Source organism: Penaeus monodon, chromosome 16, assembly GCF_015228065.2.
Source record: "Penaeus monodon isolate SGIC_2016 chromosome 16, NSTDA_Pmon_1, whole genome shotgun sequence".
Classification (NCBI taxonomy): domain Eukaryota; kingdom Metazoa; phylum Arthropoda; class Malacostraca; order Decapoda; family Penaeidae; genus Penaeus; species Penaeus monodon.
In genome coordinates, this window is record NC_051401.1 from 13,701,727 (window position 1) to 13,728,423 (window position 26,697).

The following is a 26,697-nucleotide window of genomic DNA, read 5'->3' on the forward strand; positions in this document are numbered from 1 at the left end:
GTAGAGTACTATGAGAATTAAGAAAATGGAAGAAACAGAATGCAAATATTATATCATGACAAACTAGCTCAAAATGACTGCTAATGATGGAGACCCAGGACTACCAGGTGCCGAAAGACTATCAATTGTACACTATCTAATACGTGACCATAAACTTTTCATAGTGCACCAGTACTTTAACTCCCCATTCCTCTCAATCTGAGATTCAGAGAAGAGACATATATGTTTTTCATCTTATTGGAACATATTTTGTTCTAAAATATTATAGTTAAAAAATGTGTGAAGGACTTTCTTGTATCATTCAAATTTATAATATATATATATATATATATATATATATATATATATATATATATATATATATATATATATATATATATATATATATATATATATAATATAATATATAATATATATATACACATACATACATACATACTTTCCTGAAAGCTACTTGATGGTATAAATTGTATTTTGTAGAATAATTGTTTTATTGATTTCAAGTTGTCCCTATAAATTCTTCCATTGATGAAAAAGATAATTGCATGAGTGGTAGCATGTGTGTATCTTGCTTTGTTAAAGTGCATGTCTACAGAACCTTATTGCTCTGTGACACCAGAATACTTCAGTGTTAATTAGTCTGTTGAAAAAAGAAATATGAACATGTGTAATGAATATTTACATGTCTGTGATGTACATAAAATTTACGCAGTATGAAGAATTGATATTGCTAGATCCTGCAGATATGCATGATTCCATGAATAGATCAGTTGTATTCTCTGTTCTTTGAATATTTATGGAGAAAGTACATATTTTTTTTTATATAGATAATCGTCCTATCTCTCACATAGATACAGGACATAATTCTTTTCCTTTTATCATTTTTGTTTATATTTTACATGCTTTTTTATCTGTCTAATTATTATTGTGTCATTGCTTTCACAGTAATTTTCCCCTTATATAGAAATTGTCCTCTGCAGTTGTCCTCCCATTAGACCTACTGTGTCTTGTTTTCATGCTTTTAACAAGCACACCAACCCTTGTGAAACAACTTTCCGTTGGGCCTTCATCAGTTCAAGCTTGCACACAGATTTTTCAAAGGCTTTCCATACCTAAAGCTTTTCCACAATCTTAATAGCTTATGTACACAGATATCTTTTATTTTTCAGCACATACCCTGCAACTTAATCACTCTGCACATGTATAGGATGGGGCCTCTAATCACTCTACTTAGACTTTCTCTTAACATAGCCCTTATGAAGCTTTGGGAAAATGGAAAAAAAATTGGTAGCACGAACAAATAATAGAACTATAAAATCTGTTCTGAGAAAGGTACCATCAGGTAAACTTGCTGCAGGTCCCTGTGTAAAAGAAATCAATATTGAAGACATTGCAGTAATAATGGCGTCTGAGTAAAGTTAGAGTTTGATTGGTATGTTTATTAGGTTTATGTCTGATAAAGGTTAAGTGTTTCGCATTGCATATATTGCGTTCTGTATAAAGGGTTCCGGATTATTATGGAAAATTGAATAAGATCTATCAAGTTACTATCTGTAAATGAGACATCAGTTATAATGATGATACACTTGTGTGTACAAGAAATGGTGCTAATGCAGTCAAAATTACTTCAGTAGCACCAGAATGCCACCTTACAATCAGGTTGGGAGGTCATGACATAGTTAATACTAGAAAGTAGGTAAGGGCTCCAGATTATGAGTTTAACTAATTGTAGCCACCTTCCCTCCTGTCTTGCACATTGGTGGTGGTAGACAACTGGGCACCACCTGGGTGAGTCACATAGTACAAGGTGGCATGTCATTCCTGAGACGAGTGTGTGTAATGATCTGGACTGAGACAATTTTACTGCCTGTGATTCAAAAACTAATTAACCCCTGTTTTTTTTTAACTTAGTGATTACAATTTAGGCTTCCACTTCTCTAAGCCCTACTCTGCAGGCAGCACTTAGATTAATGATGGTTCCTTGTAATAATAAACATCACCATTGCCCAGGATTATCCAGGGCAGAATTTAAAATCCCTAACCATTCTTAAGTAACTTTATGCAGCAATGCATGTTCTTTACAAACATGATTTTCAACAATCCATATCAATTACTGAAATGTAGAGTAGTGATTATCACAGAACTGCACTTCATTTACTAATGTTTAGAATTTAATTTTTCTGTGTCTTGAAGGAGAAGATCATTATGAATGATGAAAGGACGATACCTTAAGATAGAGGATTTGGTATTTCATTATTTCCATATATTTAACGAATTGTATGATTCACTTAGAGACGTGAGATATTGTATGACTTGTTTACTTTAGTTTGCCAAATTTCGTGTAGAGCGAATGGGATGAGAATGAATAATTTTGCAATTGCAATTACGTGATTGAAGATTTCCCAACATTTACAATTCTTCAGCAAAGCCATGATAACATTTCTTCATGGTGTATATATATGTGTGTTATATATATATAATATAATATATATATATATATTATTCATTAGCACCATCTATAATATCATATCTATATATATATTATAATATATATATATATATATAGTCTATATATGTGATATATATTATATATATATATATATATTATATCTATCTCATATCTATATATATATACATATCTATATATACATATACTATTATATATCTATCATATACATCTATATATTTAGATATATATAGTATATCATATATATATACATATATGTATACATGATATATATATAATATAGATAGATATATATATATATATATATATATATATATATACATCTATATCTCTATATATCTATTAATATATATTGTATATATATATCTCTCTATTATCTATACTTTATATGCTATTATTATATAATATATTATATATCTTATCTACCATATATCTCTATCTACCTACATGCTATCTATATATGTATCTCTATGCTATATAATCTATATCATATATCTACATCCTCATTATATATATACATCCCATCTATATAATATATATATACCTGATATATATCATCTATTATATATATCTATACCGTCTATATATATATATATCCATATTATATATATATATATATCTATAGCTCCTATACTCTATCTCTCTATGTGTACTACACTACCATATATATATATATATACATATGTATCTAGATCGTCTACAGATATATCTCTCTACATATATATCATCTACCTGTATATATATATATATCTCTCATAGTATCTATATATATATTAGTATATATATATATATATACCATCTATATATATATATATGTAATATTATATATAGTATATATATATATATATATATATGTATAATATATATATATATATATATTATAATATATATGTATATATATATATCTACTGTATAATATATGTAGATTTCATTTATATTATATGTATATGTATATATCTATATATATGTGTCTATCTCAGATCTATATCTATGGAGTATTATGTATATATCTATATGTCTATATATATATTATATATATATATATTATATCCTCATATATATATTATATTACTATATATTATTGTATATGTAAATAAATATATATATATATGTATATATATATATATATATATCTATATATATTTTAGTATATATATGTTATATATATCTATATAATCTATATATATATATATATATCATATTATATCTATACTATTCTATATATTCTGGTTTCTATATATACACACACACGCACACCCCACACACCCCACCACACGCACAAAAACAACACACACAACACACACACACACACACACCCACGACACCCACACACACCCCGATACACACATTAATAGATCTGCACGTGCGTCTTCAGGCATGCTCATGCACGATGTGTGGGTGCATAAACACACATACGTATACATACACATACACATGACATCATACATACATCATACATACATACATACATACTATACATACATACATACATATATACATACCTACATATATACATAAAGACCTATAGACATACATACATCATATATATGTATATATATATATTATATATATATATAGTGTATATATTATATGTAATATATATATATATATATATATATATTTATGCTATTAGCTCTCTATATGTTCTATCTATATGTAATACTCGGGTGTAATATATATATATGTATATATATATTAATCCTATATCAGTCTATCTATGTGTATCTCTATGATATATATATGTATTTATGATATGTGTCTATATATATATACTATATATATATATCATATTATATAGATATATAATATCTATTATATATCCACCCAACACACACACAGAACCACACACCCACACATATATATATATATATATATATATATAGTATATTATATATATATATATATATATATATATCTATATAATCTATATATGTTTTTTTTTTTTTTTTTTTTTTTTTTTTTTTTTTGTTTTTGTTTTGGTGTGTGTGTGTGTGTGTTGTGTTGTGTGTGTGTGTGGTGTGTGTTGTGGTGTGTGTGGTTTTGTGTGGTGTGTGTGTGTGTGTGTGTGTGTGGTGTGCAAATGTATCTGCAGTTTTTTATAATATGATCATAGTGGCGCTTTATTTGATTTGACGGGCTCATATTTATGGATTGTTGTTACTTTATATGATTAGGTAGAGAGCAAATGGAAAAAGGAAATAGTTACCTCTTCTACTTCATTGCAATTAATAAAAAGGTGAAGACAGTAAGAAAAAGCTAGACTTCAGAGTCTTGAAAATAAGATTCTGATTTTGTTAGTTAAAAGAAAAGAACATACATGAATCCTAGCATAGTTTTTGGGACAAGAAGTCTAGAGTAATGATATTAAATGCAATAAATTTATGACTGTTTTGCTTAAAGACCAATAACTGCCACTGTACTCTGGGTTGATAATTCATTATTAAGGAGTGTGCTGCGTTTTGTATAGAACTTGAGATGTTTTACAGTTCACAATTAGTAGTCAGTGTTGTATCATATAGAAGATGGGTCAGTGATGTTGTTTTCCTCCTGTCAGGATTACGATGTGGTTTAAACTGAAATATTAACTTTAAGAGTACAATTAACACTATTTTAGGCAGTATCAAGAAGATTCCTATTTTGGCATTTTTGCAGACAGAAAAATTGCATAACAAATAATGCTTATCTGAAAAATGCAACAAATGAACTCCAACAAATGCATGTCTAATTTTTCTTTATACAGTTTATAACAAAAAAGGTTTTTTGTTTTTTGGGTAAAATTAAAAATTGCTGTAGTTACATGACTACTAAATCATTTTTTTACCCTTCAGTTACTTTATAATAACAATATTCAATATCCAGTGTCCTATCAATTACATGCTCTAGGGTATTCCATGTTGGGTGCCAGTAAAGTACTATGAGAATTAAGAAATAGAAAAACAGAATGCAAATATTATATCAGACAAACTAGCTCAAAAGGCTGCTATGATGTAGACCCAGGACTACCATGTGCCGACGACTATCAATTGTACACTATCGAATACTGACCATAAAACTTTTCATAGTGCCCAGTACTTTAAAACTCCCATCCTCTCCAATCTGAGATTCAAAAGAGAAGAGACATATATGTTTTTCCATCTTATTGGAACCATATTTTGTTCTAAATATTATAGTTAAAAATGTGTGAAAGACTTTCCCTTGTATCATTTCAAATTTAATATATATAATAAATTTATATAGTATAGTATAATATATATATGTATATATTAATATATCTGTATATCTATAAAAAAATTATTAATATATGTATATATATATAATATATATTATATATATATATAATATATAATATATATTACACATACATAACATACATACATACTTTCCTGAAACTACCTTGATGGTATAAATTTGTATTTTGTATAATAATTGTTTTTAATTGATTTCAAGTTGTCCCTATAAATTTCTTCCATTGATGAAAAAGATAAGTGCTGAATGGTGCAATGTGTTTATCTTGCTTTGTTAAAGTGCATGTCTACAGAACCTTATTGCTCTGGACCCAGATACTTCATTGTTGTTAGTCTGTTGAAAAAGAAATATGAACTGTGTAATGAATTTTACATATCTGTGATGTACACAAATTCATGCAGTATGAAGATTTGATATTGCTATATCCTGCAGATATGCATGATTCTGAATATATCATTGTTTCTCGTGTCTTTGAATATTTGGAGAAAGTACTTTTTATTTTTATTATGGATAATCGTCCTATCTCTCACATAGATACAGGACATAATTCTTTCCTTTTATCATTTTTGTTTATATTTTACATGCTTTTTTATCTGTCAAATTATTATTGTGTCATTGCTTTCACAGTAATTTTCCCCTTATACCTATTTATTAACATCAATCTCCTTCTCTCTCTCTCTTTCATTCTTTTTCTCTCTTTCCCTTTCACTTTCTTCCCTCTCTCTTTCTCTCTCTCTTTCATTCTTTTTATCTCTTTCCTTTTCACTTTCCTCCCTCTCCCTCCCTTTCTCTCCCTTTCTCTCTCCCTCCCTTGCTCTCTTTCTCTCTCTCTCTCTCTCTCTCTCTCCCTCTCTTTCTCCCTCCCTCCCTCCCTCCCTCTCTCTCTCTTATTCTCTCTCTCTCTCTCTCTCTCTCTCTCTCTCTCTCTCTCTCTCTCCCCCCCCTCTCTCGCTCCATCGTCCTCCCTCTCCTCTCTCTGCTCTCATCTCTCTTCTCTCTCCTCTCTCATCTCTCTCTCTCTCTATCTTCTCTCTCTCTCTCTCTCCTCTTATCCGCTCTCTCTCTCTCTCTTTCTCTTATCGCTTCTCTCTCCTCTCTCTCTCTCTCTGCTCTCATCTCCATCCTCTCTCTCTCTCTCTCTCTCTCTCTCTTCTTTCTCGGTTATCCTCACTCTCGCTCTCTCTCTCTTGTTCGTTCTCGTCTATCTCTCTCTCTCTCCCCTCTCTTCTCATCTCCTCTCTCCTCTCTCTATCTCTCGTCCTCTCTCTTCCCCTCTCTCTCTCTCATCTCTCTCTCTCTCTCTCTCGCTTTCTTTCTCTTCTCTTTCTCTTATCCTCTTCTTATCCTCTCTCTCGCTTCTTCTTCTCCTCTTTCCATCCTCTCTCTCTCAGGTCTCTCTCTCTCACTCTCTCATCTCTCTCTCCTCTCCTCAGTCTCTCTCCTCCTTTCTCTTATCCTCTCTTTTTTCTCTTATCCTCTCTCTCTCTCTCTCTCCTCCCATCTCTCTTCTCTCTGTCTCTCTCTCTCTCTCTCTCTCTCTGCTCTCTCTCTCTCTCTCTCCTCTCCTCCTCTCCTTCGCTCTCGTCTCATCCTCTCTCTCATATCTCATCAATTCTCTCCTCTCTCTGTATCACTTCCTCTCTCTCTCTCCTCTCCTCTCTCGCTCTCCCTCTCCTCGTCTCTCTCCCTCCTCTCTCTCTCTCTCTTCTCTTTCTCTTATCCTCTCTCTACTCATCTTTCCCATCCTCTCTCTCTCTCTTTCTCTTATCCTCTCTCTCTCTCTTTCTCTTATCCTCTCTCTCTCTCTTTCTCTTATCCTCTCTCTCCCTCTTTTCTCCTTATCCTTCTCTCCTCTCTCTCTCTCTCTCTCTCTCTCCTTTCTCTTTCTCTTTCTCTTATCTCTCTCTCTCTCTCCTCGATCCTTCCTCTCTCTCTCTCTCTCTCTCTCGTCTCTTCTCCTCTCTCTTTCTTTCTCATCTCTCTTCTCGTCTCTCTCGGTCGCTCTGCCTCTCCTTCACTCTCTCTCCTCTCTCTCTTCCTCTCTCCATCTCTCCTCCTCATCTCGTTCTCTCTCTCTCTATCCTCTCCATCTCCTCTCATCTTCTCGTCTTTCTTTCTCTCTCTGTCTCTCTCTTCTTTCCGCTCGTCTCTCTCTCTTAGTGGCTCACTCTGCCTCTCTCTCCTCTCTTCCTCGTCTCCTCTTCTCCTCTCTCTCTCTCTCTCTCCATCCTCTGCTCTCTCTCTCTCTTATATTCTCTCTCCCGAAATCTCTCACTTATTCTCTCCTCTCTCTCTGCTCTCTTTCTCTTATCCTCTCTCTCTCTCTCTCTTTCTCTTATCCTCTCTCTCTCTCTCGCGTCTTTCTCTTATCCTCTTCTCTCTCGTCTCTTCTCTTATCCTCTCTCTCTCTCCTCTTCTCTCTCTTCTCTCTCTCTTCTCTCTCTCTCCGTCCTCTCTGTCTTACTCTCTCTCTCCTCTCTCTCTCTCTCTCCTCTTTCTCTTATCCTCTCTCTCTCTCAATCTCTCGTCTCTCTCTCTCTCCTCCTCCCTCCCTCCCTTCCCTCCCTCCCGTCCCTCCCTCCCTCCACTCAACCTCCTCCCTCCCTCCCTCCCTCCCTCTCCCTTCTTCCGTTCCCATCCCCTCTTCACCAAATGTTTTTATCTGAGAATGGTTTGATATTTATTCCTCATATTATTTTACTCATTGAGAAGCACAGTAAGCTTCATAATCATCAATTAGACCTAGGAATGTGCTTGCAGATATTGTGTGATTATCATGATCATGTAAAATGTGGTCACAGAAACATAATGAAAAAGTCAGATTTTTATCGTTGTTTTACATGAGAAATTTCAGGAAAAAGTTTATGAATAAAAATGCTTAACTTCTTCTTGATGTTCATGTTTATGTGAAACAGTGGTGATTTATCTAACATTAAAGAATGATAAAAAAAAAATGGCTTATATGCTGCATGAATATCTATTTCTACTGTATATTTGCAGTTAAGTCAGCATTTTGTAGAAATGCTTCCATTTAAAGAATGTATTACTCAGATTGTGGTAATGTGAATGTTTCATTTATATCCCAAGACTTTGATGTTGTAAAAAGTAATTTGATTGGTGTGATCAGAGTTCCCATTTATGTAAGTAATATAGGCATTCATGTTATATTACCCCCATATTTGATACACTTTTGTGTCATAGATATCTTTTACAAATCACAATGAGTTTATTCAGGATGATATATTATTTTTATTGACAGCCAAGTAGGCACAACATATCCATATGTTGAATCTGAAGATAATCATTACTTTTTTTGGGTGGGGGTTCAATATCAAAAACACTGACTTATTCACATTTTAAAAAAAAATATTTAGACAGTAGTAAATATTTTTACTGAACACAAGTTCAGGAAAACAGAGCTCAAGGAAGCACTCTAATATTCTGTACCCTCAACAGTGATGATCCATGAACCTGCAGTGTTGATTGAAGGAGTTCTGTTCCGTGCTCGGTACTTAGGCTCAACACAGCTGGTCTCCGAAGGGCAGCCCACCAAGACCACTCGGATGATGCAAGCAGAAGAAGCAGTTTCACGGATAAAGGTAAGGTTGGAGGTCTTGAGTATTTTATGTCAAGGTAAGTTGCAGTAGGTGTAAAGCTGTATCTTATGTGAAATAGGAAGTTGTGAGATCAGAGTTTTTTTGGGTTTTTTTTTTTTTTTTTTTTTTTTTTTTTGAGAATGAATGTCATCACTGTCTTGTCATAGAGGAAGATCATAAGGTAAGTTCCAATGCGTGCCGATGAGTTTTTCAAGCGAATGAAGTGATGAGGTTGTGGGGTTTGTATCAGTAAGATTGTGTTATATGTTTTTATTTAGGTTTCAGGTGTTTTGATAAAGATTATAGGGAGAATTATTATGTTGAATTCCTCATATGATGAATATACGGGGAAAATGGTGATGAGAATTTTTTTTATTTCTTGCCTTATAATTGAAGAAATGGACTTAGTGTCAGCCTAATGATATTTTTTAATTGGTAGTGATTCAGTTATATTTTCCTCATAAGAGTATTAGTATAGTAATGCCATGGCATTTTTATATTCTAGGGGTAGTCAAGAACCCTTTAAAGAGGGCATTTTCTTTTAGTTGGAAATACATATATACCTCAGGTACACCAAAGATGACAGGATTGTACCACATATATGACTATATGTAATGGCCATTTTGTTTGTGTATAAGCTTCTAGATATATGGTATACATACATATATTTATACATAGAACTTGTATTTAACATCTAAACAAATATACGCATGCACAAACATATTATTATTTATTATGTTTTTTCTTTTCTTTTCTTTTTTCTTTTCTTTTCTTTTCTTTCTCTCTTCTTCTTCTTCTTCTTCTTCTTCTTCTCTTTCCCTTCCTATCTCTCTTTTACTTCCTTCCTCCATTTCTTTCTTTCCTTCTTTCTTTCTTTTCCTCGCTATTTTTCTTTTTCTGCTACCCATTTTCATGTATTTTCTTTTCTTCCCCTCATCTACTCAGATGTCACTAGCTCCCTTCATTCTCTCCGTTTCCATACTTTTTCTTCTCTCATTCTTCCTCTGTCCTGCTTTCCTTTACCTCTTCTCTCTCTCTCTCTCTCTCTCTCTCTCTCTCTCTCTCTCTCTCTCTCTCTCTCTCTCTCTCTCTCTCTCTCTCTCTCTCTCTCTCTCTCTCTCTCTCTCTCTCTCTCTCTCTCTCTTTTTTTTTTAACATTGTAGTACAGTTATTAGTATCTTCATTAACATCAAGTATGTTTATTATTGACAAATTTTAGATGGAAAAGATGCATTAGATGTAAATCAATAGTAAAATGTTTGCATTATGCAATTAAGAATGCATGTCCTTGAAATGTTTGCTGAGCAGAACCCTACTGTAGATAGTTACAATCAAGATAAAAAATATACCTGATTATTTTAATACTATCAGTAATTTTTCATGGGGACTTTTATCTTGAAATTTGGAAATACTGAAGAATATGTGTACTGATAGGACTTATAACAAGTTGAATTTAAAAGGTACATCATATTTCAAGTCAAGGAAGTAATTGGTCATTTCATTCATTTTTGTTTGTTAATATATAATCTCTATATAATCTAGTAAGTAAAAGCAAATGTCCTTTGACTTCAGTACAATGTGAGATTAGTATCAGATGCTCTGTTAACTTCCCATTAAACCTTCAATGTAACAATGTGTTTTTTGTGAGCACAAGACTTGCATTTTGTTTACATCAATGTTAAAGAAGTAGCAAATTCCAAACCAGTTGTTAACAAATACAAGAAGTCAGAAATCAGACTTTGAAGATATTGTTGTCTTGATTGGTGGGAAGAACAGCTTTTGTCCTGCATGTCTGTTCATTTCCTTGTGACACTGTGTTACCATGTTATTACCTTTTTTTGATGACTCCTAAAAGCTACTGTACACCCCCAGAGTTTTATTGGAAATGTGCTCCCCATGTGTAAAGCAAGCTGTGTTTTGTCTGTCTGCAGATTCATTGTCAAAGTGTCTCCCAAAAGTGCATTATGTTGAGTAACCAGTAATTTAGAATAACAATTTAAAAATATAGAATCTTCATGCTGCATTCCTATAAACGTTGGAGCTTATAGTCTATGGACCATCTTGTCTGCCATTAGATTTACAGTTCTGCATGTATATCTGTAATTTGGCAGGTTAGTTGAGATTTCTATTAATTTTGTCTCATGTCACATTGATGGTTGAGCATACCTCTAACAACTCTATTGACCATCACTATATCTTGCAACCAATAAGTACTCTTTGAATGCAATAACTGACAGGTAGACTGAATGGTCTTCCTTTTTGAGTGTGAGTTATTGGTAGAGCAGAGGGGAGGTTTTAAGGCTGTGGGAGGAACCAGATCCAAGAGAGCAATGACTGTTCTTGACATGGGGACAATTAAGCATGTTTTGATCATGAAAGTTACAGTGTTATCTGTTGTTATATGATTTATCAGATGTGATTTGGAAAGTCATCTGTCTGTGAATTTTACTGGAGTCCTATGAAATGAATCCTATAATATAGGTAACACAGTGGGCACAGACAGAATCTATGCCAGTGTTTTTCCTTCTTCATTTATTCTGCTTACCAGGCAGTGTTAATGTCTGTTTTGGTTGGTTATTTATTCTTGAATCATTTTATTGTATTGTCATTATCATCAAAAATTTCACTTTTGATAGTTATTCTTGTTATGTCATTCCCAAAGGTCCTTGGTTTCGTGCTGGCTACCGTCGCTGCATGTGTGTCATTTGCTGCAACATGTAACAGTAACTAGCTTCTTGAAAATGGCAATTTGACCACCCTTTCAGACCTTGTGTTTCAACATGGCTTAGTTACACCAAGCCATGAGTATTATATAAGCCCCAGGCTTTATGAAGTTGCTGATTAGTCATGAAGGTCTGCATCTTGTTCATGTGTTTAGTTATGTATTTTATTTTGCCTTGCTTTAAAAAAAGATGTATGATTTCACCTGTCCCATTGTGTTCCAAGAGACATGTTTCAAGTCCCCAATTTTCCCCTCCTTAATTGTAGATGCAGTGAAAATAAATAATGTAAAATTGTTATAACCTGTTATGATTAGTAATCAAATTCTGTCATTTTAAGCTGTTTCCAAACTTGTTGAAAAATTCTCTATCCCTCTGTAGTTATCTCTCGACTTTCATTATTAATTAATGAATCTCGCCACTTAAAGAACATTACAGTAGATAGACAACCAACCAAAACAACATTCCTCTGTCAGGATGCAGATGATGATAAGGAAGCGTTGGTGGATAATCATGACCCACAACCACCCCCGGGTCCCCCACACTCTGCAAGCCCACAGGAGTCTCCCATCTCCCATCACTCTCCTGTACCTCCTCAGACAGCAGTAAATTCAAGTTCATCCAAGGAATATAGTTCACCCAGGAATCTGCATTCCCCAAGAGATTCAAAAACCTCAAGGCCCCATCCTTCGCCTAGAGCCCAAGCCAGTCCACAGGTAATTCATTCACTGCAAACAGGCCAAGGCTACAGCCCAAAGTCTCCTGAAAATATGACCTCTAGGAACACCTCAGCTTGGAGACCAATGCCACGGATGTCTCATACCATGGCAGCTTGCCCATATGTGTCTGAAGGAAATTCAGGCCATTCCAATGTGACAATTGTGGCTCCTTTACCAACTGGTATTCTGGAAGAGCCCATTGGATCTTCAGAAAATATTGTAACTATCATAGAGCCAAAAGAGCCACAACAGCAGCAACAGGCAGATATTAGGGATGGCAAAACCTATAATGAAAGTAAGGCAGATGAGAGGGAAGATGTTGATAATGATGGTGAAGAGGAGGAGGTGGAGGAAGAGGAGGAGGAGGAGGGAGTAGAAGAAGATGAAGCAGAAGTGGAAGATGAAGAGGAGGAGGAAGATGAAGATGAAGAGGAGGAAGAAGAGGAAGATGAAGAGGAGGAAGATAGAAGAGATGATGAACGGAAAGTCATAAGAGCAGATGATGAAACAGAAGGGGAGGGTGATAAAAATGAGAGTATTGACAGTGAAGATCAGTGCATAGAAGTCCTGACGGTAGTCCCAGGAGCCAGTGGAACCACCCCAGATGATAGGGATGAGGAACTGGATATAGATGGAGGTGGTGGGAGCTTGGACTGGGTGTCTGAGGAGGGTGGGGGACCAGGGCTTGGTCCTGCTGGGACAGTATTCCACCTGCGCCTGGTTGGATCGGTGGATGTTGCTGAGGAGTCAGGTAAAGCGCCTGCGCGCAAGACTACCACTTGTAAGCGGCCCAAGAAGGATATGGTCATGGAGGCCGTTTCACGTTTAAAGGTGGGTTATGTATGGTCTAATTTACATATTTGGATCATAAAGGAAGGAAACTATGGCATTATTCCAGAAGTAAATTGGAATCATGTTTATGAAATTTTTTGAAAATTTAAAATGCTCTGAATGGAACTCTTGTTTTGGTTTGACATGTATCTTGCTTTCCCACAATACATCAGATTAAGAAGCACATGTTTTTTTCTTTGCTTCTTTCTTCTCTTCTATTTGAGTTCACATAAGAATCATATCTTTCCATTATGGAAATGCAGTGGATTAAGAGATGCAGATTTTTTTAAGAGATGTTTTTAGATTGATAGAATGTATGTGCGAAAGGGACTGAATGTGCATTTTTAAATTGGCAAAGGTATGAGTTAAGAAAAAGTAAATAAAATATATATATATATATATATATATATATATATATATATATATATATATATATATATATATATATATATATATATATATATATATATATATATATATATATATATATATATATATATATATATATATATATTACTTTATATGATCTTTCTCAGTGAATATGAGTGATATTATCATTCAACATGACTATAAGTTGCTTGGCCATTGAATATGCCTTTAACTATTATCATAGAGTCTGTAACAGCAAAAAATTAATGGAATGTAAGACATCATGGAAATGTAAGCAAATGTACAAGATAAAATTTTAACAAGTGGAATTGATGGAGAGACCAAATAAGGAAGAAAAAGTAAAAGGAAGTGAATCTGAACTTTACAACTTTAGATTAAAGGCCAGATAGACCAGGGTAAAGTGTAGGCTCAGAGACTAACCTATAAACATAGAACTGATTAGGAGCAACACACAGAGAGAAAGTGCCAATATCAGATATTCTCTCTGTAAATACAAACTGAAAAACTTAAGGTAGAGTATTCAGAAGACCATGTGATTTCTTGGCAGTCTTCATAATGCAGTTTACTGTATTTCTGATTCAGGAGGATGTTTTTTGTGCATTGTAGCATTACTGACATATATTAACAAAGTTATCATTGATTAGCTGGCTAGGGCAAAATGGTCCACTTAAGATATTGATTTCTTAGATGGGAAAAAGGAAGACATTGATATAAATCACAACTGGACTGATGGTTTTGAGATGCTAACAAAGACAGGATCTTTTTAAGTTCTTAAAATTTCAAAGAAGGTTTCAAATATTTAATATGTGGATATATACAAGGGAAATGATAATAGTCTATATTCTATTTCCAATAAATTTTAACAATCTTTTGAATGTTTATTTGGGGGCTTTTTCTTCAGAGTATATGAAAGAGCAGACTGGTATATGAATGGCTGTTAGTGATTAAGGCAACCTCTTTTTCTTCTTCTTTTCTTTTTTTTATATGGATATATTCAGAATTATTTGTATTTTTCTCTAAATTATCTTCAAACATATGTTATATGTATGTTTATTGATTTCTTCAGAACAAGCTGTGTACAAGACTCATTTTCTCTCTCTCTCTGAATGAGAGGGAAGGGAAATAGAAAAGTGGGGTAGAGGGTAGATGAAGGGGAAAGAATCAGAGAAATTAAGAAAATTAGCTGTTCGTTGTGTTTTTCCTTGTGTACTAACATTAATTACAGAGTGGTGGGCATTAATGGCATAGTTTAGTATTTAGTGTATGATATTTAGAAATTAAAATTGCTAAAATTAATTGATACATAATCATGTAAAATGTTTTATGTCTGTACAGTATGTTTACTTTGTAATGAAGTGTGTATAGCAGTTTTTGGAAGTAGCAGTCACTGTTTATTGTTCACTGTTGAACATTTGAGATGCATTCTGGTAACTCTTAAGTAAAGTAATATATAAAATGCATTTATCTAATTATGCTAATGATAAACGCTGTTTTGTTGCTGAGTTTGATTAATGATAATGTTTTGCAAACTATTTCAGGGTAAATCACTGAGACTGACTTACCAATCTTATGGGAAAAGATCATTGTTCATTGAAGATATTTATAACCAAGTTTGCCTCTTTTGTAGAAATAACCATATCTCAGTGATTAATCCTGAATATTTTTGTAGTTTTTACCAATAACCTTTACACATAATTCATAACATTTCCTAAAATTCACTAACCCAATGTATCTGTCTTCCTCTTGCTGCTGCGGTGTAGGCGTTGGTAAGTTGCTCATAGAAGTGCAGTTAGACTGTAAGGCATAACAGAGTACATAGGCTTTCTTCTCTCAGAGGGACTACCCATGTGTTCTATTATGATTATTTCATTAATGAAATTAGAATTCTATCTCAGTGTATTGAGTAATGCAATGTAATATGTTGCTTATTCATAATCAGGTAGAATGATGGGTTGAACTTTTGATAATATGCACTCAAGTCTGTTCATTTAAATGCACTCTGAAGAAACTTATGTATGCTGCTTACACTGGTATGGCAAAATGCATGATTGGAATATCAAGATATCAAGATTATTTAAAATGCACCTTTATCCAAAAAAAATTAACATTTTAATTAATAATATTTATATAAAAAATATTTTAAAAAAATCATTTGTGTTTTTATCAAAAGCATTTTTGATACTCATTCAGACTACTTGTTACATCATGATATTTACCCATACTCAGATACCAACTTTTAAGGAATTTCCTGAATAGGTGTATGTTTGCAGGGTGAATGAATTAATTTGTGGCAGGTAGCCCTGGCCAGTATGGAAAGTCTCCTTTGGTCTTCATATTATTTATATTCCACTAAAAGGCCATGGCTCTTAGTAGGAGGGGCCAAGTGCTTTTGTATCATTAATTAGTAAATACCCTTTTTGGATATTTTTTCCCCTATCTGGAAACTAAGTTGGTAGTTTTCTCCTCGTGCTTTCTTGCTTATCATTCACACTGTATTCTTTTTAGATTCCCTCTATTGTATTTTTTTTAGGTTTGATATTCAACTCTTCCCCCCTTTGTAGACAGTTTTCTTTCTGTGCAATATATAATTATACAACAGTAAGTTTCAGTGTATTATAAATGTTATTAGTTTTTCCATATGATATTCTCTCTCTCTCTCTCTCTCTCTCTCTCTCTTCTCTCTCTCTCTCTCTCTCTCTCTTTCTTTTTCTTTCTCTCTCTCTCTTTTCTTCTCTCTCTCTCTTCTCTCTTCTCTCTCTCTCTCTCTTTTCTTCTTTCTCTCTCTATCTTTCTCTTCTCTTCTCTCTCTTTCTCTCTCTCTTTCTCTTCTTTCTCTCGCTTTCTCTTTCTCTTCTCTCTCTTTTCCCTCTTCTCTCTCTTTTCCCTCTTCTCTCTCTTTTCTTTCTTCTCTCTCTTCTCTTTCTCTTTCTTTCTCTCTTCTCTCTTCTCTTTCTTTCTCTCTCTCTCTTTCTCTTTCTTTCTCTCTTTCTCTTTCTCTCTCTTCTCTCTCTCTTCTCTTCTTTCTCTCGCTCTCTTTCTCTCGCTTCTCTTTTCTTCTTTCTCTCTACTACTTCTCTGCTCTTCTCTTCTCTTCTTTCTCTCTCTCTCTTCCTTTCTCTTCTTTCTTTCTCTCTCTCTTTCTTCTCTCTCTCTCTTTCTCTTCCTTTCTCTCTCTTTCTCTCTCTCTTTCTTCTCTCTCTTTCTTTTCTCTTCTCTTCTCTACTTCCTCTTTCTTTCTTCTCTCTCTTTCTCTCTTTCTTTCCTCTCCTTCTCTCTCTCTTCTTTCTTTCTCTCTCTCTCTCTCTCTCTCTCTTTCTCTCTCTCTCTTTCTCTCTCTCTCTCCAGAATATTTGCAATATAGCAAAATAATAGTTAGGCACTTTTTAAAAGTGCAAGTAACAACAATAACATGAAAAGCTCAATAGGATTTTGCTGTTGAAAATTACAGGATAATGTATATGACACTTTTAAGACTTGTTGTTTAGAATACATGATTGTGGCCATGTTAACCATCATGTTAATCAGTGGTATTAAAGTTGAGTATTAGCATCACAGAACTTGATAGACAGGACTATTTTGGCTACTCATGCTAACCAAAGTTTGTTTCTGTGATAACAAATAGTAGGTATATCATTTTTAAAAAACAATTATTGCAACATTCCAACATTATTTGTAGATATATGTAAACATGTTAAAATAGGATTAATGTGTCAGTGATTAAACTTCTCAAGAAGATTATTGTAATGAGAATGATGAAGCATTAAAAAGATTTGCTCTTGTCCAGGCCCCTGATGGAGAGTCACAGCCCAGCACAGAAGTAGATCTTTTTATATCCACGGAAAAGATCATGGTGCTGAACACAGACCTAAAAGTAAGCATTTTTGTCATATTAATGTCTCTTTTTCAAGTCCCCTTGTTATCATATACCAATGCACAGTTTTTTTGTTTTTTTTTTTCTTTCTCAAATCAGACATGAAACATGCACTGAAAAGAAATTTGGTTTTATTATTGGTTATTATGGGAGAAATTAAAATTCCTTACAAATCCTCAGGAGATCATGATGGATCATGCCCTCCGTACTATCTCCTACATTGCTGACATTGGAGATCTTGTTGTTCTAATGGCAAGAAGGAGAGTTCTGCCCACAGATGATACTGGCAACAACATACAAAAGACACCTAAAATGATTTGCCATGTATTTGAAAGTGATGAGGTAGGTTTTGGAGGATTACTAGTTTTGTGTATAATGCTGTAAGAAAAAAGTATAATTTTTCATTACTCATGTCTTTGCACAGTTCATTTTGATTAATTTTTTTGTTTTTACTTTTAGGCACAGTTTATAGCTCAGAGTATTGGTCAAGCATTCCAAGTTGCATACCTCGAGTTTCTGAAAGCTAATGGCATAGAAGATCACAGCTTTGTGAAGGAGATGGATTATCAGGAAGTTCTAAATTCACAAGAGATATTTGGGGATGAACTGCAAATGTTTGCCAAGAAGGAGCTGCAGAAAGAGGCGAGTTTGAATATTAGTAATCTAATAATCTTAAGTACATGTACTTTTTGTGTGTGACACTGTCATCAATTTTGAGCCATAGGTTTTGATACAGAAAAGTTCTTCCCATAATACTAGAAAATGGACATGTGATTAGAAAAGAGACTCATAGATTATCTAATGCTCAAAATGACTGATCTTGTCACATTTAATGGGTATGGGTAAAGAGAACATGTAGACTAGAACTCAACTGGTAAACCCATTGTGGTAGGTAAAAGGAAAAGATAAACACACCAATGCTCTTTACTGCCTGGTATTGCTCTTTCATGTGACAAAACACATAAGATTTTTAAAAGTTTCACTATATGAACACTAATTATATGATATCCCAAGCACTGAAAGTATTGGTGTGGATGTATGGTAAGATGATGAAAATTTGTGTGGTGCAGAGCTTATTTAAGTTGAGTATGTCTGTCTGTATGCATGTAGTTATGTCTATACAGTATTTACATGTCACGAGTAAAAGCAAATCGCTTTATGCTTAAAGTGTGGATTATGTTCTGCAAATGAAAAATGACACCTGAACGCCCACCAAGCCCAAATGCCCAAACCTTTGACCAATCAATTTTAAATGCGGTCATTAGTCACCAAGTGAAAGTATATTCTAATGGGCATTTTAAATCTTTTCTGCCGCCCCACCCACACCGTCCACATGTCCACGTCGTACAGGACCTATATATCACAAAAACGGTAAGTGATACAGCTATACTGTTGGAGAGGGATACAAGTTTGGGTGAACACACATAAGTTAGAGCTTTTCTTAGAATGTTTATCATATAACAGGCTATCAGTACGTCATGTTTTTTCAGTATGATTTTTTCTTACTGGTAGTCATTTCTAAAATTTGCAGCCAAAAGTATCACTGGAGTGGTGGTGGTAGAAAGATTTTCTATAACTTGTTCAAGGATATGTCTAGTCTTTCCTTGTATTCTTTTCTTTTTTGTACTGTACATTATGTAAATTTTTGCTTACCAAAATTATAGTAATTTTGGTTTTAGTGAGAACAGCCAGCAGCCTGTTTTGTCCTTCTTTTTTGGCCTTCTTCACAATAGAGTAGATGCTGAACCTTTCATACCATTTTATTCAGATTTATCAACTCATTTACAGGTTGTGGTACCAAAGATGAAGAGTGAAATCTTGGGTGTGGTGGTTGTCGAGTCGGGTTGGGGATCTATGGTCCCAACTGTGGTCATAGCAAACCTCTCACCAACGGGTGCTGCTGCGAAGTGTGGCCAGTTAAACATCGGTGACCAAATAATAGCTATAAATGGTGTTTCATTAGTGGGATTGCCCCTTTCAACTTGCCAGAACTATATAAAGGTATGCATCCTTTCACAGAAAAAAGTGTAATATTGAATACTGTGTATGATGATTAAACTAGTTGAAATATTTACTTTTAAGAGTATGATTCTGCTGAAATTATCCTGTACTCCATTAAATACCATAATTTGTTTTGCAGAACACAAAGTATAACACAGCTGTCAAGCTTACAGTTGTACCCTGTCCACCTGTTGTTGAAGTGAAAATTCGAAGACCTGACACAAAATACCAATTAGGTTTTTCTGTACAAAACGGTGTTGTAAGTATTCCTGTGTTTTAAGTTGTTTAATTGAATCCTCATTTCAAAATATTGTTCTTGCTTTTTATGTGCAATAGAAAATGATGGACAAAAATATGTTTGTGCTCCAAAATTACAGCATTGCTATGGAGTTGTAGAATTACTTAAATACATAATGTTTGTGTTTTACAGATCTGTAGTCTGTTACGAGGTGGAATAGCAGAGCGTGGGGGTGTACGTGTTGGTCATCGTATTATTGATATAAATAGTCAGTCTGTGGTTGCTGTTCCTCATGAAAAAATTGTAAATCTTTTGGCTACTTCTGTTGGTGAGGTAAGAATGCTTTCTGAACTTACTGGTGAATTAATGATAGTAATAATTATAATAATTATGATTTTTCCCACTCCATCACAACAAAATACAGGCATTAGGCTTACTTGAGTGGCCACTTTGTCCGGTGAGCAGCTTGTAGACCAAGTGCTGTAACAAGACTACATGCCTGCCCTTATGCAATGTTATTTTCTCTTTTTCTGCATAGGAGTTAACTTCTTTTTTCTTTTCTTTTCTTTTCTTTTCTTTTCTTCTACCATTTTCCAATGTCTATATTTGTCATTTGTTTTGCTTTATTCAGATAGGTAATAGACTGCTTTCCTTGCACAGACTCTATATCATCTCACTAGGTAGTCCATAACACTTATTTTTGTAATTTTTTTATTTTTTCATAAATTTTGATTTTCTGCATACAACCTGCGCCACCGGTCATAGCGGGCAGGAATAGAATCCTGAGCATGGAAATAGCATCCTCCATGGAACTGGCACTCTTCCTATCATGGCTCACAGATGGTAGATTCCACACTCATTCATCAATGGAAATAATGCAAAAACTCCTTCCTAAATGCCCACCAAGTCTAATCACTCTCCAAGAGCTTTGTGCACTTGTGGCGAGTCATTCTGGTCACCTCGGCCCTTAGCCTTAGAACATGTTCATATTACTTGCTCATCAAGCCAAATTTTTTCATGACATCATGGTCACACATCCAGATTGTAAGGGTTAAGGGAATCAAGTATATAAAATTGGCAAACAAATATTTTCCATGAGAATATATATGACATCTTGTATTTTAAACTTTAAAATAAATATTCCAGTTAGATCTGGATGACATGCACATCTCGTCATGTGTGCACAAATCACTTGAAATGAGATTGACTTAGCAGGCCTTCAGGAAGGGGCTTGTTTTTGAGCTCTTGCAGAATTTCCACCAGTCCTCATGAAGTTTACCATTCACCAGCCATGCCTGGGAGAGGACCATCTCCAGTGAGGACACTATGTCTAGTCACATGAATCTCTTTTTACTCACTGTTAGTGGTGTGTAGGATGTGTTACAGAAAATTAAGTAATGTAAAAATATATAAAAATAACACAAATAATACAGAATTACTTATTGAGTTAGTGAGTATAAATTACCTTGAGGGATAATATACATAACAAATACAGTCTATTACCATTTTGATACAGCATAACAAATGATAGGGGTAGTCCTTGGAAAATAGTAAAAACATGTCTGTAGAAAAAAAGGCTAATAGGATTGCAAAGAGGAGGCAAGGAGTCTTGATACTGCACTTGAGTGTTCATTGGGCCAAGGAGAGCCACTACTAAAGGAAGTGTCATACACAGCTTTTGGTCCACATGTGTTAGGAGGAAAAATTAAACAGTGAATAAAAGTAAAACAGTGAAGGGAAGTACTGGAAAAAATGAAGCAATAAAGTGAAAAGGCCTTCAGCATATTTGTGTTTTTTCCTGTACTACCCTTCATTGTTCTACTTGCAGTTTGTTCAACATGAATTCCACTCAGTGAATAAAGGAAATGCATATTGTACTTATATTTTTATTTCAGTTTCTGTGAAAAAAAGTATATTTACATTCTTTTATCGTCTGTTCCAGATCCGGATGAAGACCATGCCTACTTCAATTTTCCGCCTGTTAACTGGCCAAGAAACTCCACAGTATATATAGTGCTTCACCTTTTGTGCTGTCCATGCATACTAAGTGCCACAGCCATTCTCTCTCTCTGTGTGGGTGGATTAGTGTGTGGGTGGATCCAAGAGGGTGCCATTCAAATTATCTGCACATTGCTTTCTGACAACCAAATGTGGCCAGCATTCTCATCTCAAAAAACTCATATAGTGAAAATTACACAAAACCTCGGGAAAAAAGTCCAGTAAAAGCTGGAGGACACTGCTCTCTGCAACATGAAGATCTATGACCTAAATGATTAATATACAAGGAGCCACTTTATTGTTTCCAAAGTAGCACTATGCTTACAGTATATACCATGTGAAACATGTTGGTTTGAAAGTAGGGTATAGGTGGATAAATTTTTGAAAATTTAGTCTCTAAATATATGATAGCATGTTTGGATTAAGGGCTTGTTTCTTATATTCCATTAATGGAGGTAAAAAAATATTTTATACCACAAAAAGAGAAACAATTTAATTTCATTACTGCAGCACTAAAATAAAAACTGAAAAAGCATAAGTGTAATGACAATTTGCTTATTTCTTTGTTTAGTGAAAAGTTAATGCCCAGAAAATTTTCATTAAAATATAGAATAAAATTGATCCTTTGTCCACACCGCTGCCTAATCAAATATCCAGTGGCAAGAGAATAATGAAAGGGTTCAAATCCAATCTATGTATTATACATTTTTTTAAAAGTTATTATAAGAGGAAGCACTGTAATAAAGATACTACAGAATAGATTACAAATAAGAGAACATTATAAGGATTGTAAGAATGAATGGAAGAGTTCCAGCTGTGTAATAAAATTAATATTCAAGCTTCTGGCTGTGCTTTGATTACATGGCAAATGGCAAAAATGGCATGATTTTTTCAATAACATTGTGATTTGAAGTGCATTTAGGCTTTAGAAATACATTTCATTGTGTAACTGGTTTTCCACTTGCATAGATTAGGTAATATATAAAAGAAATGCCTTCAAATGAAGTACTATGGTATCACTCTTAGTTAGGAATAGCTACTACAATATATATGGTACCCTTTTATTTGTGTGTGGATGTAACAATTGTATCAGACAGCTGAGTTCAATAAGACAATTCAGCTAACCACATGAAAAAAAATTATTTCATAAGTCAGAGACTGAACAAAATGTTTCACTTGAATAATTTAAACTTTAGCAAACTACTAAGTGTTGCTAAGAAACAGGGAATATTTTATTGTTCTTAGCCTGGGAAAAATTATATTTTTATTTAGTCCCTATTATGAATAGTCTACTGTGAGCTTATATGACCATTTGATATTAATTACTCAAAGCTATAGTACCTCGTAAACAGAAAAATCCTGCAGTTTAATAATGCTTTTAAAATTAATATTGAAAGTTCATATTTTTTACTTTATTCTTATTATTCCTTCAAAATATAAGTTAGTTATATTTTCACAGTCACTGCACAAGTATTTTAGTTCAAAGTGTAAATTTGCTTCTGTCCAGGGAAAACTCCGCAAAACTGACAAAGTATAGTATCTGAGAGTATTGTGATGGTAAGTAAATGACTGTATATCATAAACAAAGAAAAGAATATATATACATATATACAATATATGCAGCCAAATTTACTTTGCCTTTATTTGAAGGTAATGACTTGAAAGTTGTGCATACAATTTTCCCTTTCCTGATAATTAAAATTTAAGTTTATATAGAGGAGCATATCATTAAAACCAATATAAACCCTTGCAGGACTCAACTTATTTGCCACTGAGCTCATAATTGTAGAGGAGTTCAGTGGGCTGGTGGAAGATAATGTCAGGCTCATTTTACTCTTGTGTAAAGTCACTTGGTTGTGCCAGTATTTCTAATGAATTTAGTATACCTTTTCCACTGCAGGATACTTTTAACTTATAGGATCAAATGTATGTATGCATAATTATTTTAACATATTCCAGCTCTCATGGAACTGCCCACTCTTTTAGCATATAGTCCTGGAATTCAACTTTTATGTAAACTGATGAGTGAAATACTCAAAAGTAAAGATAGCTTACCATTATCTTCCATCAGTCTACAGCATTGTGTACTGTGTTGCCTTTGTGCCTGATAAGGAAGAGCAAGTAAGCTGTACAGTGTACATGGAGTCTCAACAATAAATTTGTGATGGTAGGGAAACCTCTGTACAGTATATATATAGTGCTATCAGGTTTGTCTTATTTTTATTATAACTTAGGTAAGACATGAGTAGACTTACCCATGTTCAATATTTATAATGTCCACATTGTGTTCTGTATGTAGTATTTTCCTCAAGTTATTCTGAACATCTTACATTATGAGTGCACAAGCTGTCAGGTGAAGTACTTATGATGTACATAATGCTCTATATGACTTCAAATATATCACTATAATTATTTAATGAGGTATTGCTTCAGAGTACAGAATTTCTCTGCTTGCTTCTCTGTAATTTGATGCATTTTAAGAACTTTGGAAACCTCAAGGTGAGTGATTCACTCCCATGGAGAAAGGCCTTGAGATTTCATGTACTGTTTAAAATGTTCTCAAATGTCTTGATGGATGACTGAACGTATAAACAACAGTGGCAGAGGAATATATTTACTCATATATCTAGTACTAAATCATATAACAGTATATATGAAAAAGTTTCCATTACATAATCAGAGTGTCAGCATGTAATTGCAGCTCCTTATTGAGACCTGTAAAGAACTTTGTCATTATTTCAAAATAACCAAAAATGCTGATTTCTTTGAGTTTTGTATTTAGCAATAGCACATAAAAATGCGAAACTTAATTAATTGCTACACTATCAGCAATACTGTCATTTCATGAAGGTAAGCCTTCAAATGTAATCCTAAATTTCATGTTTAAACTAAAAACTGTGTCTTATATATATATATATATATATATATATATATATATATATATATATATATATATATATATATATATATATATATATATATATATATATATATATATTTAAAATTTAAATTATCGATTAAGAAAAATTTTTATTCAAACCAAATTTTTGATTCCACAAAAGTTGTGTCATCACGCAGTTTCCTACATTTTTTCAGGAGGTTTCCCTGAAAAAAAAGTTCCCTTAAAATTCTCTTCTCAAATTTTTGGGCATTTAAAAACTTTACTTGGGGGAAAAAAAAAAAGAGAAAAATATTTTTTTACCCAAATGCCATCAGAATTGGCTCTCTTAGTCCCAAAAGGAATGCTCTTCTACATTTCTGCCTCGTGTCGTTTAAATGTATTTTTAAAAATTTGAAAAAAAAGGAAAAAAATAAAAAAATTTTGTACAAGGGGGGTTTTTTAAAGGGTTTTCCCAGTTTTTTAAAAAATTTTTTTTTAAAACAAATTTTTTTCCTTTTTTTTCCCTTTACTTTTAAAAAAATCCCTTTTTCCCAAAATTTTGAAGGTAAAATTATTTTAATTTAGGTTTTGATTAAAGCATTTTTTATGGTCTTTAGAATTCAAAAAATATATAAATTTTTTTTTTTTTATTTTATTTTCAGATCAATTGTTTGTTATTTCTAAATTTTAAATTTCAAAATTTTTTAAAGAAAGAAAGCACAATTTTTTTTTTTTTTTTTGATTTTATCCAAATTTCCCTATGCGGGCACTTAGATTTTTACCATTTTTCCCCTTACCCCCCACCTTTACCTTTCCCATTTTGAAAACTTAACACTTTTCAAAAACACCTTAATTAACAAAAAACTTTCCCGTGATTTTCTTTTCACTTTTTTTTCCCCCCCCCCCCTTTTTTTTTTTTTTCCCCCCCCCCCCCCCCCCCCCCCCCCCCCCCCCCCCCTTTTTTTTCCCCCTTCCCCCCCCCCCCCCCCCCCCCAAAAAACCCCCCCCCCCCTTTTCCCCAAAAAATTACCCCCCCCCCTTTTTTTTTTTCCCCCCCCCCCCCCCCCCCCCCCCCCCCCTTTTTTTTTTTTTTTTCTTCCCTTTTCCCCCCCTTCCCTTTCTCCCCCCTTTTTCCCATCCCTCCCCCTCTTTTCTCTCTTCCCTTTTCCCCCCTTCCCTTTCTCTTCCCCCTCCCCCTTTTATTTCTTTTTTTCCCCCCCCTTTTTTTCTTTTCCTCTATCCCCTCTCTCTCTCTCTCTCTCTCTCCTCCCCCTTTTTTTCCCTTTCCTCTCTCCTCTCTCTTTCTTCCCTTTTCTCCTTTTTTTTCTCTTCCCTCTCTCTTCTCCCTCTCCTCTTTTTTCCCCTTTTTTTTTTTCTCTCTCTCTTTCCTTTTCCCCCTCTTCTCTTCTCCCTTCCCTTTCCCTTTTCTCCTCTTTTTTCTCTCTCTCTTCTCCCCCCCTTTTTTTTTTCCCCCTTTTTTTCTCCTTTTTTTTTTTTTCCTTTTTCTTCCCTTTTCCCTTTCCCCCTTTAAAAACCCCTTTCCCCTTTTCCCCCCCCCCTTTTTTTTCCCCCCCCCCCTTTTTCCCCCTTTCCCCCTTACCCCCCCCCTTTTTTTTTTTTCCCTTTTCCTTTCTCTCTTTGGCCCCTTTTTTTTCTTCTTTTTTTTTTTTTTCCCCTTTTTTTTTCCCCCCCTTTTTTTTCCTTTTCTTTTCTTTTCTTCCCTTTTTTCCTTTCCTTTT

The 26,697-nt window shown here is 33.9% G+C and overlaps 1 protein-coding gene across 9 annotated transcripts in view; it reads left to right on the forward strand.

Annotated features, from left to right (window-relative positions):
* Positions 1 to 23,792, forward strand: part of LOC119582521 — a gene marked incomplete at its 5' end in the record, with an annotated part of 79,950 nt that extends 56,158 nt beyond the window's left edge. For 2 of the 9 annotated variants that reach the window (XM_037930817.1, XM_037930821.1), the window contains 11 exon segments: positions 9,170 to 9,312; positions 12,506 to 13,579; positions 15,730 to 15,735; positions 17,754 to 17,840; positions 18,021 to 18,182; positions 18,300 to 18,482; positions 19,191 to 19,211; positions 19,629 to 19,841; positions 19,981 to 20,100; positions 20,272 to 20,412; positions 22,022 to 23,792. In XM_037930817.1, the coding sequence (XP_037786745.1) occupies positions 9,170 to 9,312; positions 12,506 to 13,579; positions 15,730 to 15,735; positions 17,754 to 17,840; positions 18,021 to 18,182; positions 18,300 to 18,482; positions 19,191 to 19,211; positions 19,629 to 19,841; positions 19,981 to 20,100; positions 20,272 to 20,412; positions 22,022 to 22,093 (2,222 nt within the window). 9 annotated transcript variants of the gene reach the window in all.
* Between the last annotated feature and the right edge of the window lie 2,905 nt (positions 23,793 to 26,697).